General features: G+C 43.6%; 1 protein-coding gene across 2 annotated transcripts in view; it reads right to left on the bottom strand.

The window, feature by feature from the left end:
• Nucleotides 1-18,884, bottom strand: part of sh3bp2 (SH3-domain binding protein 2) — a 150,837-nt gene that overhangs the window by 14,898 nt on the left and 117,055 nt on the right. For both annotated transcript variants that reach the window (XM_078561115.1, XM_078561125.1), the window contains exons 6-8: nucleotides 11,417-11,502; nucleotides 5,009-5,089; nucleotides 2,148-3,075 (exon numbers count right to left, since the gene is read on the bottom strand). In XM_078561115.1, the coding sequence (XP_078417241.1) occupies nucleotides 2,148-3,075; nucleotides 5,009-5,089; nucleotides 11,417-11,502 (1,095 nt within the window). The remainder of the gene's footprint in view (nucleotides 1-2,147; nucleotides 3,076-5,008; nucleotides 5,090-11,416; nucleotides 11,503-18,884) is intronic.

The raw sequence follows: 18,884 nt of genomic DNA, 5'->3' as shown, positions 1-18,884 counted from the left end.
ATCTCCACCCCTCCATCATTTTCACATGGTCCATCTCTGACACTTCCCTTCCCTTCCTTGACCTCTCTGTCTCAATTTCTGGTGATAGACTGTCCACCAATATCCATTACAAGCCTACCGACTCCCACAGCTACCTCGACTACAGCTCCTCACACCCCGCTTCCTGTGAGGACTCCATCCCATTCTCTCAGTTCCTTCGCCTCCGTCGCATCTGTTCTGATGATGCTACCTTCAAAAACAGTTCCTCTGACATGTCCTCCTTCTTCCTTAACCGAGGTTTTCCACCCACGGTCGTTGACAGGGCTCTCAACCGTGTCCGGCCCATCTCCCGCGCATCCGCCCTCATGCCTTCTCCTCCCTCCCAGAAACACGATAGGGTCCCCCTTGTCCTCACATCACCCCACCAGCCTCCGCATTCAAAGGATCATCCTCCGCCATTTCCGCCAACTCCAGCACGATGCCACCACCAAACACATCTTCCCTTCACCCCCCCCTGGCGGTATTCCGTAGGGATCGTTCCCTCCGGGAAACCCTGGTCCACTCCTCCATCACCCCCTACTCCTCAACCCCCACCTATGGCACCTCCCCATGCCCACGCAGAAGATGCAACACCTGCCCCTTCAATTCCTCTCTCCTCACCGTCCAAGGGCCCAAACACTCCTTTCAAGTGAAGCAGCATTTCACTTGCATTTCCCCTAACTTAGTCTACTGCATTTGTTGCTCCCAATGCGGTCTCCTCTACATTGGAGAGACCAAACGTAAACTGGGCGACCGCTTTGCAGAACACCTGCGGTCTGTCCGCAAGAAAGACCCAAACCTCCCTGTCGCTTGCCATTTTAACACTCCACCCTGCTCTCTTGCCCACATGTCTGTCCTTGGCTTGCTGCATTGTTCCAGTGAAGCCCAATGCAAACTGGAGGAACAGCACCTCATCTTCTGACTAGGCACTTTACAGCCTTCCGGACTGAATATTGAATTCAACAACTTTAGATCTTGAACTCCCTACCCCATCCCCACCCCCTTTCCGTTTCTTCCCCCTCCCTTTTGTTTTTTCCAATAATTTATATAGATTTTTTCTTTTCCCACCTATTTCCATTATTTTTAAATCCATAACTGTAATGCCCTGTCAGTCTTTCCACCCCACCCCCACTAGAGCTGTACCTTGAGTGTCCTGCCATCCATTCTTAATTAGCACATTCTCTTAGATAATATCACCACCTTTTACATGTCTTTGTTCCTTTGTCTGTGACATCTTTTGATTATCTGCTCCTATCACTGCTTGCTTGTCCCTACAACCACCTCCCCCCCAACTTCTCTCCTCCCAACACCACCCCCCCCCACCCCAACCTTAAACCAGCTTATATTTCAGCCCTCTCCTAACTTTACTCGGTTCTGCTGAAGGGTCATGAGGACTTGAAACGTCAACTCTTTTCTTCTCCGCCGATGCTGCCAGACCTGCTGAGTTTTTCCAGGTAATTCTGTTTTTGTTTTAAACCAGTTTTGTTGGGTACTTCATGCATTTCCATGTTTTTTTTTGTCTTACAGTCTCAAGTCAGCATTTCTGGCGAAAGTGATTACAAATGCTTCAGACTTGTTTTGCACTCACCTGCTGAGGATCACTGAGGATGGGCATATTCGTGGAGACTCCCCTTCCTGTTATTTGTTTAGTTGTCCACCACCATTCATGACTGGATGTGGCAGAACTGCACAGTTTTGATCTGATCCCTTTGTTGTGGGATCACTTAGCCCTATCTATCTGCTGTTTAGCATACACATAGCCCTACATTGTAGCTTCACCAGGTTGGCACATCATTTTTAGGTACGCCTGGTGCTGCTCCTCACATGTTCTTCTACACTCTTCAGTGAACCAGGGCTTGTCCCCTAGCTTGATGTTAATGATAGAATGAGGGATATGCTCTTTTTATACAAATAAATTGGAGGCTGTGGAATTCGCTTCCAGGATTAGTGATTGGATTCTTGGATGAAGGTAAATGTTTTGAAGTATGGAAACAGGATGAGTAAATGCAATTAGAACTGAAGCTCACATGGAAGGTAAATATTAAAGCATATTGATGAGTTGCATAGCAGTTTATGTGAGACATCAAGTACATATCAATCATATTAATAATTTATATTACACCACTTACTGTAAGGGTGCTGTCAGGAGTGTGCTGTGCTTTTGAACCTTAGGCTTAACAAGAAGTGGTGGTTTGGTCAAAGCCAAAGCTCCTTTTGGCAATAGTTCTGGTTTGTATAGCTTAGGCTTGACCTGTACAGTTTCAGATGGAATTGATGACAACATGGGTTTATTCATTGGCAATGGAGGTTGGCCCACACTAGATCCTTTGGGCATAAGAATTGGAGGAGATTTAGCGCTAGATCCTTTGCTCATGGGCACTGGAGGAGGTTCAGCACCAGATCCTTTGTTCACAGACACTGCAGGAGGTCCAGCACCAGATCCTTTGTTCACTGGCACTGGAGAGAGTCCAACACTAGATCCTTTCTTCATGGGCACTGAAGGAGGTCCAGTAATAGATCTTTTGTGCATAGGCACTGGAGGAGGTACAGCAGTAGGTCCTTTGTTCATCGGCACTGGAGGACGTCCAGCTGTAGGTCCTTTGTTCATCGGCACTGGAGGAGGTCCAGCGCTGGATCCTTTGTAGATGGGTACAGATGGGGATGCAACATCGGGTGATGTCCTTTTTCCAGTCATCTGTGATAAATGCATATTTAATTCTATTGGAAATTTACTTCTCACTTTCATATCAGAGTCTGAAGCTTCTGAAAGTCTTCTCTGCTGCTCCTTTTCACAAAATATGAGTTTTAAATGTACAGGAGGGGGGGTTGGACAGTTTGGTGAAGCATTGGGAGTTGGATATCTGAGCAATGCACTATTTTCAGTTTTTGCAGGGGAAGTGGGAGGCAAATGCTCCTGTAGTGAACTTGGTAAATACTCTTTTATAACAACCAACCCATGTGAAATGCATCGTTGATTGGGAGGTGGCAGAGGAGGTAGTGGTTTTTTACTGCTTTTTTCTGGTTGGATTGGAGAAGAATTCAACATAGGGCGAACATCTAAATACATCGGAAAGAGAAAAAAAGTATTTCACTTCACTGATAAAGCAAATGCTTAATGAATTACTACAGAAACAACTTGCAAATAGTAATCCTTTTCACACCCTCCTTCAAATTAAGAAATTAACTGATTCAATATATTTTACAACATTTTAGTGCTTCCGATTGTAGGGAATACCTGTATTCATTGAATTAATGGACATTAGCATCCAGTGTCACCATTTAGATTGTCCCAACGTTGGGCCTTATAACAACCTTATTATAGTTTATTACCCATACAATGACGCGATCGTACTCCAAAAAAGCAATTCATTGCCTGTTGTATTTTGAAATATTTTGAGATATAAAACAAGAAAGACAGACAGACTTGCATTTCTGTAGTGCCTTTAACCACTTCAGAACATTCCAACAACTTATATTTACAGTATAGAGCACCATAAACCTAATAAAAGGTTTCTAGGTGCTTCACAGGAGCATTATAAAACAAAGTATAACACAATGTGACATATTAGGTCAGATGATCAAAAGCTTGTTTAAAAAAGGTTTTAAGGAATGTCTTAAAACAAAAAAGCCCGGTAGAAAGGCGGAGAGGTGTAGGGAGGGGCCTAGGCAACTGAAGGCATGGTCACCAATGGTGGAGCAATTATAATCGGGGATGCACAAGAGGCCAGAATTGAAGAGAGCAGATATCTTGCGGGGTTGTGGGGCTGGAGATTACTGAGATAGGAAGAGCAAAGCCATGGAGGAATTTGAAAACAAGGATGACAATTTTAAAGTTAAGACATTGCTTGACAAGGAGCCAATTTAGGTCAGTGAGCACAGAGGTAATTGGATAAATAGGGGATAGGACTTGATTGCTTCCAAAGCGATTTAGAACCAATGAAGTGTAGTCATTGTTGTAATTTAGAAAATGCTGCAGCCAATTTGCACACAGCAAGCTCCCACAACGTGATGATGGCCAACTAATCTGTTTTTAAGTGATGATGGCTGAGGGATAAATATTGACCAGGGCACAGGGGAAATTAATGTGGCATTTTTCTTCTTCAAAGTAGAGCCAAGGGATCTTTTACATCCACCTGAGATAGCGGTTTAATGTCTCATCAGAAAGACAGCACAATATTCCCTTAGTCCTACACTGAAGGGTCAGGCTAGATCATGTGCTCCAATTTCTGGAGCTTGAACACACAGCTTTCTAACTCAAAAGTCAACAGTACCATCACTGAGTCACGGCTGAAACCTGAAGGCTTCAATACAAATGCAAATCTTACTTTCTGATAATTGTTGTCATTTATTTTAAATTTTGATTGATAAAAGTTAGGAAATTTAATGTTGCAATGGTGTTAGAAAAGAATACATAGAACATAATGTGTTACCAGTGGTCAAATGATCTCTACACTATCCCGAGACTGCACTGATGATCCTCGATGATAAGAGGGTTGAATAGATTCGGTCTATACTCTCTGGAGTTTAGAAGAATGAGAGGATATTTTATTGAAACTTAAAAGAACCTGAGGAAGCTTGAAAGATTAGCTGCTGAGAGGTTGTTTCCCCTGGCTGGAGAGTTAAGAACTAGCTGGTATAGTCTCAATATTAGGAGTCGAGTATTTAAGTTTGAGATGAAGAGGAATTTCTTTATTCAGAGGGCTGTAAGTCTTTGGAATTCTCTATCTCAGAGGGCTATGGATGCTTAGTCATTGAGTATATTCAAGATTGAGATTGATAGATTTTTCAACACCAAAGGACTCAAGGAAATCGAGCAGAGAAGTGAACTGAGGTCAAAGATCGGGCCTGATCTTATTGAATGATGGAGCAGGTCCAAGGGTAGGTATAGCCCATTCCTACTCCTATTTCTTTTGTGCTTGTGTCCTTTATTCTGCCTCGTTAACCTAGCATAAAATAGTATTAAAGTAAAATGATTAGAATGGTTTATTACCTTCTGATTCTGGGCTTATATGAAGTCCATCTGGTCTCAGATAGTCATCCTCATCCTCATCATCATCATCATCTGCATAATCTGAAAAAGACAATTGAAGTCTCTAAGAATACACAAAAGGAAAAACACAAGGGTAGGGACTCCTCTGAGTACTCTGTACTCATGAAGACTTCCTCTGTTTAATATCTTGCAATACTGCTGGAAATACTTAACATGGAATATATTCAAACCTATTTACAATCTTTTTATATGGTGTGATCAAAGTAAATCTCATCTCCTTCCTTACACTACATCACACAATTATATCTAATGTGTGTTCTAAGCAAGAAGGAGAGGAGGTAGAATTGCTGGATCCAGCAATATTTATATTTAAATCAGCACAGGCTCAATTCAATTATTGGAGAATGGTGAGTGACTGAATGAAGGGAAAGTGAATGAGTGAAGAAACACTTCTGCCTGCCTCAGCTCCATCCCTCCTTTCTTTCCAGATCCCTAGCTCCCTGCACCACCTTACAGATCTGTATTCCCAGGTTCTCATCTCCCAACCCCCTGTTCAGTAAGGTCTACTTAGTTAGTCACAGTGGCAAGTGACCTTTTGATGTAAAATCACAATTTTTGGATTGAAGACACGTTTAGATATAACTCAAGATTTGGAAGTGTAATTCCTTATCGCCGGATCTCTTTCCCACATTGATTTTATTCTTTGCCTTTGTTCATTGGAGATAATTTCAGAAAATTATTCATGTGCCTCCAACAGGCATACTGGAAAACATCACCATAGAACAATGCAAGTTTATTTTCCCTTCTGATGCAGCAGTAGGGTTGTCAATTCTAGGTGGATATATCTTGGGATGCACACGAACAGAGCAGAGACTTCATCCCGAATGAGACACAGCCAGAGTGAGTGTGGGTATTGGCAATTTGGTGCAGAGGGGAAGAGGTGCTCTTTGCATTTTTCTTTGCTACCCAACTTATTAAATCTTCAGAGAGTGGTCTTGCCCTGCTGCAGCAGTAGAGGCTACAAGGAAGAGAAATGACTGGTAAGTAGTGGGGAAGGTCGGGTATGTATTTACTACTCTTATCGCTTATAGTTTAAGGTCATTTTGTGGTTTATAGTTTGTATATTCTGTAATAATAAGGATCAGGAAAGAAGGGCCCTAGAGGAATTAATTTAAAAGGTTTAATTTAAATGGATAAGTCATGGCAGGAGAACTCAAAGCCGTGGTGTGTTCCTCGTGCTCCATGTGGGAAGCCGGGAACATTTCCAGTGCCCGGGACCAGCATGTGTGCAGGAAGTGTGTCCAGCTACAGCTCCTGGAAGCTCGGGTTTCAGAGCTGGAACGGCAGCTGGGGACACTGTGAAGCATCCACGAGTTTGAGAGCATCGTGGATAGCACGCTTAGAGAGGTGGTCACACCGCAAATGAAGGGACTTGAGGAAGGAATTGAATGGGTGACCACCAGGCAGTCCAAGAGAAACAGGCAGGTAGTTCAGCAGTCCCCTGGGGTCCCGCTCGCAAATCAGTATTCCATTTTGGAGGCTGATGAGGGCGCTGGTTCCTCCAGGGAGTTCAGACAGAGCCAAGCTTCTGGCACCACAAGCAGCCTGTTTCCACAGGAGGGGAGGAAGAGAGGAAGAGCAATAGTAATAGGGGATTCTATAGTCAGGGGAACAGATAGGTGCTACTGTGGCCGTCAACATGACTCCAGGATGGTGTGTTGCCTCCCTGGTGCCAGGGACCGGGATGTCACTGAACGGCTGCAGGGCATCCTGAAGGGGGAGGGTGATAAGGCAGAGGTCATGGTACATGTTGGTACCAATGACATAGGTAGAAAGAGGGATGAGGTCTTGCATCAAGAATTCAGGGAGTTAGGCAGTAGACAGAAAAGCAGGACTTCTCAGGTTGTAATCTCTGGATTACTCCCAGAGCCCCGTGCTAGCGAGCTCAGAAATGGGAGAATAGCGCAGAAGAATACATGGCTTAAGAGTTGGTGCAGGAGGGAGGGTTTTAGATTCCTAGATCACTGGGACCGTTTCTGGGGAAGATGGGACCTGTACAAGCGAGACGGTCTACATCTGAACCAGAGTGGGACTAACATCCTTGGGGGCGGGTTTGCTAGTGCTGTTGGGAGGAGTTTAAACTAATTCGGCAGTGGGAGGGGACACAGAATGTTAGCAGAATGGGGACACATCATAATACAGTAAAACAATCAAGTCAGAGGGAGTACAGAGTTCAGGGGAGTAAGGCAAGGCTGGATGGCCTCTACTTTAATGCCAGGAGTATTACAGGTAAAATGGAAGAGTTAAGGGTGAGGATTGACACGTGGAATTGTAATTTAGTAGCCATCACAGAAACGTGGTTGAGGGAGAGGCAGGATTGGCAGCTCAGCATTCCGGGATATAGAAAATTCAGACGAGACAGGGGAGGAGGTAAAAGAGGAGGAGGCATTGCAATTTCAGTTAAGAAGTCAGTTACTGCAGTAAGATGATATCTTGGAGGGGGCATTGAACGAAGCTTTGTAGGTAGAGCTTAGGAATAAAAAAGGGGCAGCCACATTGTTAGGTGTTTATTATAGACCCCCAGATAGTCAGCGGGAAATTGAGAAGCAAATAAGTGCACAATTTGCGGAGGTGTGTAAAAACAAGAACAGTAGGGTAATTATATTAGGTGATTTCAACTTTCCCAACATTAATTGGGATAGACATAGTGTTAAGGGCTTGGATGGAATGGATTTCTTGAAATGTGTACTGGAGAACTTTTTAGGTCAATATGTAGAGGGTCCAACAAGGGATGGCACAGTGCTGGACCTAATTCTGGGGAATGAAGCCGGACAGGTGGCTGAGGCGGTGGTGGGGAGCATTTTAGTGATAGCGACCACAACATGGTACAATTTAAGCTTGTTATGGACAAAGAAATAGACAAGTTGCAAAAAAATGTTTTGGATTGGGGGAGAATGGATTTTAGTAAAATAAGGCAGGATCCGGCCAAGGCAGACTGGGAACAGCTACTTGTGGGGAAAACTACAGAAGAGCAGTTGGGGGGGTGTTCAAAAAGTAATGGGGAGGGTACAGACTCAACATGTTCCCTCTAGTGTGATAGGAAGGAGTAACAAGCCCAGAGAACCATGGATGACCAGAGATATTCCAAATACGATGAGAAGGAAAAGAGAGGCTTTTCGCAGGTACAAGGGGAGCAAATCAACGGAGGCATTAGTGGAGTACAGAAAGTGCAGGTTGGAGCTTGAATTTTTTGAGGAGGTGACCAGGTGTGTAGATGAGGGTAGTGCAGTTGATGTCGTTTATATGGATTTCAGCAAAGCCTTTTTTGACAAGGTCCCACTTGGGAGACTTATAAAGAAGGCAAATACACATGGGATACAGGGTAATTTGATAAGGTGGATTCAAAATTGGCTTAGTTGTAGGAGGCAGAGGGTGATGACAGAAAGCTGCCTTAGCGACTGGAAGCCAGTGTCCAGTGGCGTACCACAAGGATCTGTGCTGGGTCCCCTATTATTTGTCATTTATAAACGACATAGAGGACTATGTGGGGGGCAGGATTAGTAAGTTTGCAGACGACACAAAGATTGGCTGGGTGGTTAACAGTGAGGTTGAGTGTCTTGGGCTACAGGAAGATATAGACAGGATGGTCAAATGGGCAGATAAGTGGCCAATGGAATTTAACCCTGAAAAATGTGAGGTGATACACTTTGGAAGGAGTAATTTGACAAGGAAGTATTCAATGAACGGCATGACACTAGGAAGTTCTGAGGAACAAAGGGACCTTGGCGTGTGTGTCCATAGATCTCTGAAGGCGGAGGGGCATGTTGGTGGGGTGTTATGGGACACTTGCCTCTATCAATCGAGGCATAGATTACAAAAGTAGGGAGGTCATGTTGGAGTTGTATAGAACCTTGGTGAGGCTACACCTGGAGTACTGTGTGCAGTTCTGGTCGCCACATTATAGGAAGGATGTGATTGCATTGGAGAGGGTGCAGAGGAGATTCACCAGGATGTTGCCTGGGATGAAACATTTAAGTTATGAAGAGAGGTTGGATAGACTTGGGTTGTTTTCATTGGAGCAGAGAAGACTGAGGGGCGACCTGATCGAGGTGTACAAGATTATGAGGGGCATGGGCAGGGTGGATAGGGAGCAGCTGTTCCCCTTAGTTGAAGGGTCAGTCACGAGGTGACACAAGTTCAAGGTGAGGGGCAGGAGGTTGAGGGGGAAGTGAGGGAAAACTTATTTACCCAGAGGGTGGTGACGGTCTGGAATGCACTGCCTGGGAGGGTGGTGGAGGCGGGTTGCCTCACATCCTTTAAAAAGTACCTGGATGAGCACTTGGCATGTTATAACATTCAAGGCTATGGGCCAAGTGCTGGTAAATGGGATTAGGTAGGTAGGTCAGGTGTTTCTCGTGTGTTGGTGCAGACTCAATGGGCTGAAGGGCCTCTTCTGCACTGTGTGATTCTGTGATATTTCATCATATGACTTCCAACTGCACCTGTGGTCCCACAATTGGACGCCTATTAGGTCCACCTTCATGGCACACTGCTTCCCATGTCAAGTGAAAAGTGAACAGGCTCTCTTTTATAAAAACAAAAAACTACTGCAGATGCTGGAAATCCAAAACAAAAACAGAATTACCTGGAAAAACTCAGCAGGTCTGGCAGCATCGGCAGAGAAGAAAAGAGTTGATGTTTCGAGTCCTCATGACCCTTCAGGCAGAACTGAGTCAAGTTAGGAGAGGGGTGAAATATAAGCTGGTTTAAGGTGGGGTGGGGGGAGAGAAGTTGGGGGGGATGTGGTTGTATGGACAAGCAAGCAGTGATAGGAGCAGATAATCAAAAGATGTCACAGACAAAGGAACAAAGACGTGTGAAAGGTGGTGATATTATCTAAGAGAATGTGCTAATTAAGGATGGATGGCAGGACACTCAAGGTACAGCTCTAGTGGGGATGGGGTGGAAAGACTGACAGGGCATTACAGTTATAGATTTAAAAATAATGGAAATAGGTGGGAAAAGAAAAATCTTTCCCTTTTGTTTTTTCCAATAATTTATATAGATTTTTCTTTTCCCACCTATTTCCATTATTTTAAAATCTATAACTGTCAGTCTTTCCACCCCACCCCCACTAGAGCTGTAACTTGAGTGTCCTGCCATCCATTCTTAATTAGCACATTCTCTTAGATAATATCACCACCTTTCACAGGTCTTTGTTCCTTTGTCTGTGGCATCTTTTGATTATCTGCTCCTATCACTGCTTGCTTGTCCCTACAACCACCGGCCCCCACCCCCCAACTTCTCTCCCCCCACCCCACCTTAAACCAGCTTATATTTCAGCCCTCTCCTAACTTGACTCAGTTCTGCTGAAGGGTCATGAGGACTCTAAACGACAACTCTTTTCTTCTCCGCCGATGCTGCCAGACCTGCTGAGTTTTTCCAAGTAATTCTGTTTTTGTTTAGGCTCTCTTTTACATGATTGCCAGTCAAGGATCATTCATTCATTCATTTAATCAGCCTCCTGCTCCTCCTCCACCACCACCGCCACCCCTACCCCCCACCCACCCGCCGGTGCAATATTTTTACAGCTAATAAACAGAAGTCTTCAAAAAATGTCATCCAAAGTTTACAGGAAAAACAGTAGCTAATCAATGGTCTACCTTCAAAGAAGAGATAATTTGGGCACAGTCAAGGTACATACCCTTGAAAGGGAAAGGTAAGGCCAATAAATCCAGAGCTCCCTGGATGACAACGGTGATAGAAATTATGATAAAGGAGAATAAGTGTGCTTATTTATGACAGATGTCAGGTAGAAAATACAATTGAAAACTAAGCTGAACATAGAAGGCTCAAGAGGAGTGGTGAAGAGACAAACAAGAGAAGCAAAAGGAGAGTATGGAAAGAAACTGGCAGCTAACATAAAAGGGAATCGCAAAGTCTTCTAAAGGTATGTAAATAGTAAAAGGGTGGTAAGAGGAAGAGTAGGGCTGATTAGGAACTAAAAAAGGGGATTTACACATAGAGCCAGAGGGCATAGATGAGATATTAAATGAATACTTTACATCTGTCTTTACTGAGGAAGAAGATGCTACCCAGGCCATGATGTAAGAGGAGGTAATTGAGACACCAAATGAGTTTAAAATTGAAGAGGAGGTGGTATTCGATAGGTAAATTGATAAGGCACCGGGACTGGATGAGATGCCCCAAGGATACTGAAGTGGAAATTGCAGAGGCATTGGCCATTTTTTGCGCATTACTGCTGTCATTGGCTTTGTGGAATTTGGTTCACAACATTGACAGCATTGAGAGCTGCATGTCATTGCATAGTGAAATAAAAGTACCATCATTAGCCAGAACACAATCTTCCAATTAATATGGCAGAAAAGCAAAATGCAAACTACCTACCTCCAGATTCTGATTCTCTTGATGTGTATTTTACCTGCACTGGGCGCTCTATTGAGCCATAAAACTTCTCAGTATCAGAGTAGTCACTAAAAAGAAGAACAGACAGAAGAATTTGCTAAAATCCAGCCATTGGATCTAGATTCTTTCACAGCGCTGCTGGGGTTACCTCATCCCAAGTTTCCTTTAATGTTGGAGGTTCACAGTCCCACTTTGATGAAGAATCTGCACCTGAAACCTGAACCTATCTTTTTTAGTTTTAGATGTTGGTTTTCTGTGTATTAGGTATAGGTATTATACGTTCAGACACAGCAATTAGCAGCATGGATATTTAACAAGCAACTAGTATCAGAACACACTGGACCGGATTTTCACTCCGGTATGGTCATAGAGTTGGGACATTTCTGGGTTCCATGATCAAAACCCAGGAAAATAGACCAGGAAGTTGGGATTTTCATTCTGGCGGTGTGGGCTGATAGCCACTACCCTCGAAACAAACACAGAAACTGCCTGGTATGGAGGCGAGCTGGCTGGAAGGCCTGCCCCTGTGCACCGGCACTGTGTGAAAGATTGAAAAAATACAATAAAACCCAGAATATCCCTCGAGCCCTGACTCCCCCGCACACTCCTCATGCCCCAACCATGCCAACTCATGCCACTGTACTCACCCTCATACTTCCATGCCAACCTACACCCCTGTACCCATCCCCATAGGACCCCTACACCCTCAACTTCAACCTATGCCCCTGTGCCCACCCCCATATACTCCATGCCAATCTATGCCCCTGTAACCATAGCAAATAATATTTTTATTACAGACATTTTTTTCCAAAAATTTAAAAGGGCAGGTCTTTTAAATACCTTTCCAGCTTAATAGTTCCCTTTGATTGTTGCTTTCGACAGGTCCTTGACAATTCTGACAGTTGACTTTGACAGGTCAGTTGACATTAATAAGTTTATGCACTTCTAACACAGAGCCACTTTTAACAATTCCAAAAGGGCACCTGATCCACCCCAAAGGGCAGCTGACCTCCAAAGGTGTCCCAGGACTACATCCAAAGGGATACCTTACCTCTCCAAAGGGTTATCGAAACAAATCCACAAAATTCGGACCTGCTCTTATCTGGTCTAATCTGCACACTTCTGGTTTCACACTCCTGGCCTACCAAAATCCTACTTCAGTGGAGGCAGCTAATGATTTAAGTGGCCAGCTGCCTCTGTAAACCATGCATGCGCCAAACCCAGCCTGACTCAATTCCTATCCCAGTGAAGATAGGAAGTGTCATGTTTGGAGGCAGGACTTCGGATTTCCAGGCTTGTCTGCCATTTTTGTCACAACTTAGGGGCTTTCTGTACTGATGAAAATCCAGGCCATTGTTTTAATTTTATATTGTTCATTAATGTTAATTGTTTAACTCTTCTTTATTTCATGGAGTCATGCAGCACATTCCACCCATCATGCTTGTGTTTTTAATTCTTTCATGGGATGAGTGTGTTGCTGGAAGGCCAGCAATTGCTGCGCATCCCTAATTGCCCTTGAGAAGATGATAGTGAGCTGCCTTCTTGAACCACTGCGGTCCATCTTGTGTAGACACACCTGTAGTGCTGTTCGGGAGGGAGTTCCAGGTTTTTGACCCAGTGACGGTGAAAGAACAGCAAGGCAGGATGGTGTTTGACTTGAAGGGGTACTCGCAGGTGGTGGTGTTCCCATGTATCTGCTTCCCTTGTCCTTCTAGGTGGGAGAGGTCATGGGTTTGGAAGATGTTGTCAAAGGAAGCTTGGTGAGTTGCTGCAGTGCATCTTGCATATGGTGCACACTTCTGCCAGTGTGCATCGGCGGTGGAGAGAGATTGTTTAAGGTGGTGGATGGTGTGCCAATCAAATGGGCTGCTTTGTTCTGGATGATCCAAAACAAAAACAAAAATACCTGGAAAAGCTCAGCAGGTCTGGCAGCATCTGCGGAGAGAAACAGTTAACGTTTTGAGTCCAAATGGCCCTTCAACAGATCTGTTGCCTTGGTGGACAGGCTTTGGGGAAGAATTCCCAGCTGCTGACCTGCTCTTCTGGCCACTGTATTTATTTGGCTAGTCCAGTGAAGTTTCTGGTCAATGGTAACCCCAGGATGTTGATGGTCGGAGAATTCAGCATGATAATGCTGTTGAATGTCAAGGGGAGATGGTTAAATTCTTCCTTGTTGGAGACGGTCATTGCCTGGCACCTGTGTGGCGTGAATATTAGTTGCCATTTATCAGTTCAAGCTTGAACGTTGTGCAGGTCTTGCTCCATATGGACACAGACTTCTGCCTGTTCTTTGAGCTATTCAATTAGTCCCAGTCCCCTGCTATTTCCTCATATAAATACTTCAAAAGGAGAAATTTGCAGGGCTATAACTCATTTTGGAAGTTATAATTCAGTCTGCTTCCATTAACCTTTTCAGGCAGCTCATTCCAAATCATGACATTTTGGGGTAAAGGATTCTTCATACAGTGTGGTGTCCAGAATTGGAAACAATACCCTAGCTCAGGTCTAACCAGTGATTTATAAAGGTTCACCATAACTCTGAACCTATGTTGCCTGTCCCTGCACCCCCATTAAAATTGTACCATTTCATTGATATTGCCTCTGCATTTTTGCTTTCAAAATGCATCACTTGAGGTTGAAATGCTCGGTTTTGTTTAACACACCCATTAGCACAATCACATAACATTTCTGCACATGTTACTTTAGCACTTCAAAAAGTAGATGAATAAATTTGTAAAAATAGTGCAAAGGAATTTGGTGCAAATGATTTAACTAGCAATCTAAAAGAATGTTCCAAAGCACTTCACAGCCAACAAGTAGCTTTGGAGGATAGCCACTGTTGCAATGTAGGCAAATGTGACGGCCATTTTGCACAGATCAGGGTCAAACAAACAGGCTAAATCATGAAATAATCCTTTTTAAATGTGGTTAATTGAGGGATGGTAGCCAGGACACCAGGAAAACTCCCTTGCTTTTATTTTTAAAATAGCGCTACAGAATCTTTTATGTCCACCTGTGGGGGTGAATGGGGCCTTGGTTTAACATTTCCTCTGAAAGAACCTCTAACAGAACACCACTCCTTCAGTTAAAGGCAAAATACTGCGGATGCTGGAAATCTGAAACAGAAACAGAAAACGCAGGAAAAACTCAGCAGGTCTAGCAGCATCTGCGGAGAGAGAAACAGAGTTAATGTTTTGCGTCTGTATGACCCTTCTTCAGAGCTCTGAAGAAGGGTCATACCACTCCTTCAATACCGCACTTAAGTGTCAGCTAGCTTAGGTGCATAAATCCCTTTCTAACTCAGAGTCCAGAGTGCTACCACAAAGCCAAGGCACAATGCTAGACAAAGCACAAGGGAATTTCAATTCTCAGGTAGTTTCTCAAGTCTCTTAACACTCTTCCAATCAGCCTCTATACTTTTCTCTCCATCAATTACAACTCTTTCAGAAAGCTGCTGCCTGTGTTCTTAGCCACTCAAGGAATAATTCTTATACTCTGGTGTTCTCCAGTATTCATTGGTTTTCTGTAGCCCAACATATCAGTTCCAAAGTCCTTATCCTCGCCTGCAAATGAGCACACCCCCACCCAATGGAAGAACGTATGAAATTAACAGACAGGAAATAAACAGCTGTTCCAACAAGCCATTTTCGCTGGAGCTTTCATTTCCTCCCCCTTATCCCCCCACCATACCCAGAGAGAGTGCTACAATGTCAGAGGTGCCATTTTTTGGATGAGAATTAAACCAAGGCTCTCTCAAGTGGTTATAAAAGACCCCATGACATAAGGGCAGGGTAGTTATAGTGTCCTGGCCAACATTTAATCTTCAAATAATCCCCTTAAAAAGATTACCTGGTTATTTATCATTTCTCTGCTTGTGGGGTCTTGCTATGCAGAAATTGGCCTTGGAATTTGCCTACAACAGTGATGACACTTCAAATGCACTTTGTTGGCTTTGAAAGGCTCCAGGACAATATGAAAAGCACTTTATGAATGCAATACTCTTCCCATTTTAATTCTTCTGCTTTCTTTCTCTCTCACTTGGCATTCATTAATTTCTCCAATTTGTAAAGTGGTTTGGGACGTCTGTGCATTACATCAACGGCTACTGTGGTTGATCTCTTCTTTGTTGTTTCTTAGTTTTATGCCTAGGTCAGTCTGGAGCACTCGGTTCACCTAACAAGGAAGATACGACTTCCTTTTCCTTCTTGGAATTATGAGGTAATCATATAATTTAGACCACGTGTTTCCTGTGAAAATTCCACTCACACTCCTGTTTCCACTTGTGCAAATATGTCATCAAGTGCATCATTACCCCAGAATTCTTAGCAGGAAAAGATGTATTGTTACGATCCCTGTAGAGACCAATAGCTTGTAAGAAAGAAAGCAATCCCCGCATCACCAACCGAAAGAAAACCACTGGACAAGATTTCACTTTTTAAACTTTTACTGTAACAAACCAACTAAAATCACCAGAATTCAAACATTAAGTAACAGACGAAGGATATTTCAAATGGAAAGGTAAATTTCACTTTAAATAGTTGACAGAACAAAGATACACCTCGTAGTTACAAGCATTTGCATTACATCCCGCACAAATGTGGCATCACGTTTAATCTCAGTCTTTCCAACTTGGTCTCTGTTTTGTCAGATTCCTCACTTCCCATCCAATCATTTTGGCCCTTGAGTTACATTCACCAGCAGTTGTATTCCATACTAAATCCCCAGACACAGGTAACAATAAGAAAGCGCACGTCTTTGAACCCTCTCTCACTCAGGTCATGACAGTCTTGACGGTACATGATCCACAGAGACTCCCTTCTCTGGTCTGTTTAAATGATCTGGTGTGCTCTGGCACCACTTCAACATTAGTAATGGGTCTTGTCCAATTTTTTGCTTTTCTTGTCTTCAGTGTTCTGTCCTTTCCAAATGTATAACACACACAATGAAACAGTCTCTGGTCTATTCTCAAAGACTTGCTTCACCACCAAGATCTGTTTGAAGACTGCCAAACAGAAAACTGTTCCATTTCTCATTGCACAAATTCTCAGCATTCTGAAGTGCCAAACAGAAAAAACAGGCTGACCCCACCCCAATGCATTTAGCTTTCAATTTATCTTTTGCTTATTATCTGTTCAATCCTATGACAACCCCAGGTCACATCGACTCTGGACCCCATGAAGTCTCATGGCATTAGGTCAAACATGGGCAAGGAAACCTCCTGCTAATTACCACGTACTGCACCCACCCTCAGCTGATGATTCAGTGCTCCTACATGTTGAACACCACTTGGAGGAAGCACTGAGAGTGGCAAAGGCACACAATGTACTCTGAGTGGGGGACTGCAATGTCCATCACCAAGAGTGGCTTGGTAGCACCATTAGAGACCAAGTTGGCTGAGTCCTAAAAGACATAGCTAGGCTGCTAGACTGGGTCTATGGCATGTGGCGAGGGAACCAACAAGAGGGAAAAACATACTTGACCTAATCCTCACCAACCTGCCTGCCGGAGATGCATCTGTCCATGACAATATCAGTAAGAGTGACAATCCTTGCGGAGACGAAGTCCTGTCTTCACATTGAGGATACCCTCCATTGTGTTATACAGCACTACCATCATGCTAAGTGGGATAGATTTCGAACAGATCTAGCAAAAGACTGGGCAACCATGAGGCGCTATGGGCCATCAGCAGCAGCAGCACAACCTGTAATCTTATAGTCCAGCATGCCCCCCACTCTACCATTACCACCAAGCCAACCCTTTTTGAATGAAGAGTACAGAAGGGCATTCCAGGAGCAGCAGCAAGCATACCTAAAAATGAGATGTCAACCTTGTTGTGATCCCAGCTGATGTTACTACTGGATAAGTCAAATCCCAGGGTGGAACCTGGCTTGATAAATCCTAACTTTTATTTTTTGTTTGGATACATGCAGAGTGGCTACTGAACAGAGTCACAAGAGTCAGCTGATGAACTTTTGACAAAAGAATAAAACATTTACTAACCAAGAAAAGATGAACTATATTACAATACTCCTTCACCCACACCTATACCTTTACAGATACATTCAGATTCGTAAGGATAACACAAGTTACAAAAGCTATCTTATACTCTAATGTTCATAGTAAGTACATAATCCATGAAAACCAATAGGCGACCTGTGGTTAGACACATCACACTTTGAAACCAAGTGACAGATACCACCCCAAACAGATGCTTTGGATCTCTCATCAACTCCCCCCAGACGCTTGTCACACTGTGCGCCAACCGGTCTCACTGAACTCTGTCTTTCACATAAGGGTTTCCAATCTCCTGTCTCGAAAAGCCTGCTTTGGAATCTTCTCCCAAAAGACACTTTCTCTCGGACGCCTTCTACAAGGGTCCAGGGTTTTGATCTCTCCATCTGATGTTCTCTACCCTGGAGCGCCATGTGCATTCAACTTTGCCTTCCATGTACTCTCTCTCAGATACTCATCCTTGCCAACAGAACACCACTGCTTCACATGCCCATAGCAAACAGTTACAGATGTTCGGCTGTCTTCTTGGATTTTCTGGCTTCTCATAAGCTTATTTTGCTTTAAGTCTGCTTCCTGCAGCTTTCTCCTCTTTAATTTGGAGCCTTTCCCTCTGCTCCTTGCTTTCACTTCCATTGTGCAGGATCTTATTCCAGATTCCTGTTTTTGTCGTTTGGCCTAATTTAAAGGTCTTCTTAGGACCATTCTCTTTTTTCTTTAGGACCTGCTCCCTGCAGTCCCTCTTCCAGTAGACTGCTGACAACTTGGCATCTCCCTTGAGATCCAGAACTCACTCACTTTAATTTTAGGGCAACTCATCAAAGATTCTTAGACTTATTTTCCTTAGCAATCTGCTAGTATGTCCAGCTAGAGAGAGACTCAAACTGCTTCTTTCATCTTAGAGCAGAATCACCAAGTGAACTCAAACTACTTTTAGTTTCTCTGCATCTGTGGGTCCCATGTTGCTAGGCAACAGCTCAGTTTTTCTACTTCAAGAGTTGTGAAACCTTATTAAAAATGCAAGTATACCAACAAACCCACAGAGTTGCAGGCAATATTCTTTAAAGTGAAACTACACCCAGGTTTCAGCCTTTTAACCCACAAATAAAACACCTAACTTAATTAAACTTAAAGCTAAAACCTTAACTTAAACTATAGCTTATTCCTAACAGCCACAAATACAAATGCAACTTACTTAAAGTATATATAATTCCTAACAACCTGGTAAAGCTACAACACAGGATTAGTGCGCCAAACAGCATGAGTAGCAAGTGATAGACAGAGCTAAGCGATTCCACAACCAACAGATCAGATCCAAGCTCTGCCACATTCAGCCAAGAATGGTGGTGGACAATTAAACAAGTAACTGGATGGGGAGATTCCACAAATCTCCCCATCTTCAATGATGGGAGAGCCCAGCACATCAATGCAAAAGACAAGG

Source organism: Cetorhinus maximus, chromosome 2 (assembly GCF_964194155.1).
Source record: "Cetorhinus maximus chromosome 2, sCetMax3.hap1.1, whole genome shotgun sequence".
NCBI lineage: Eukaryota > Metazoa > Chordata > Chondrichthyes > Lamniformes > Cetorhinidae > Cetorhinus > Cetorhinus maximus.
This window is presented reverse-complemented; position numbering and strand designations above follow the sequence as displayed.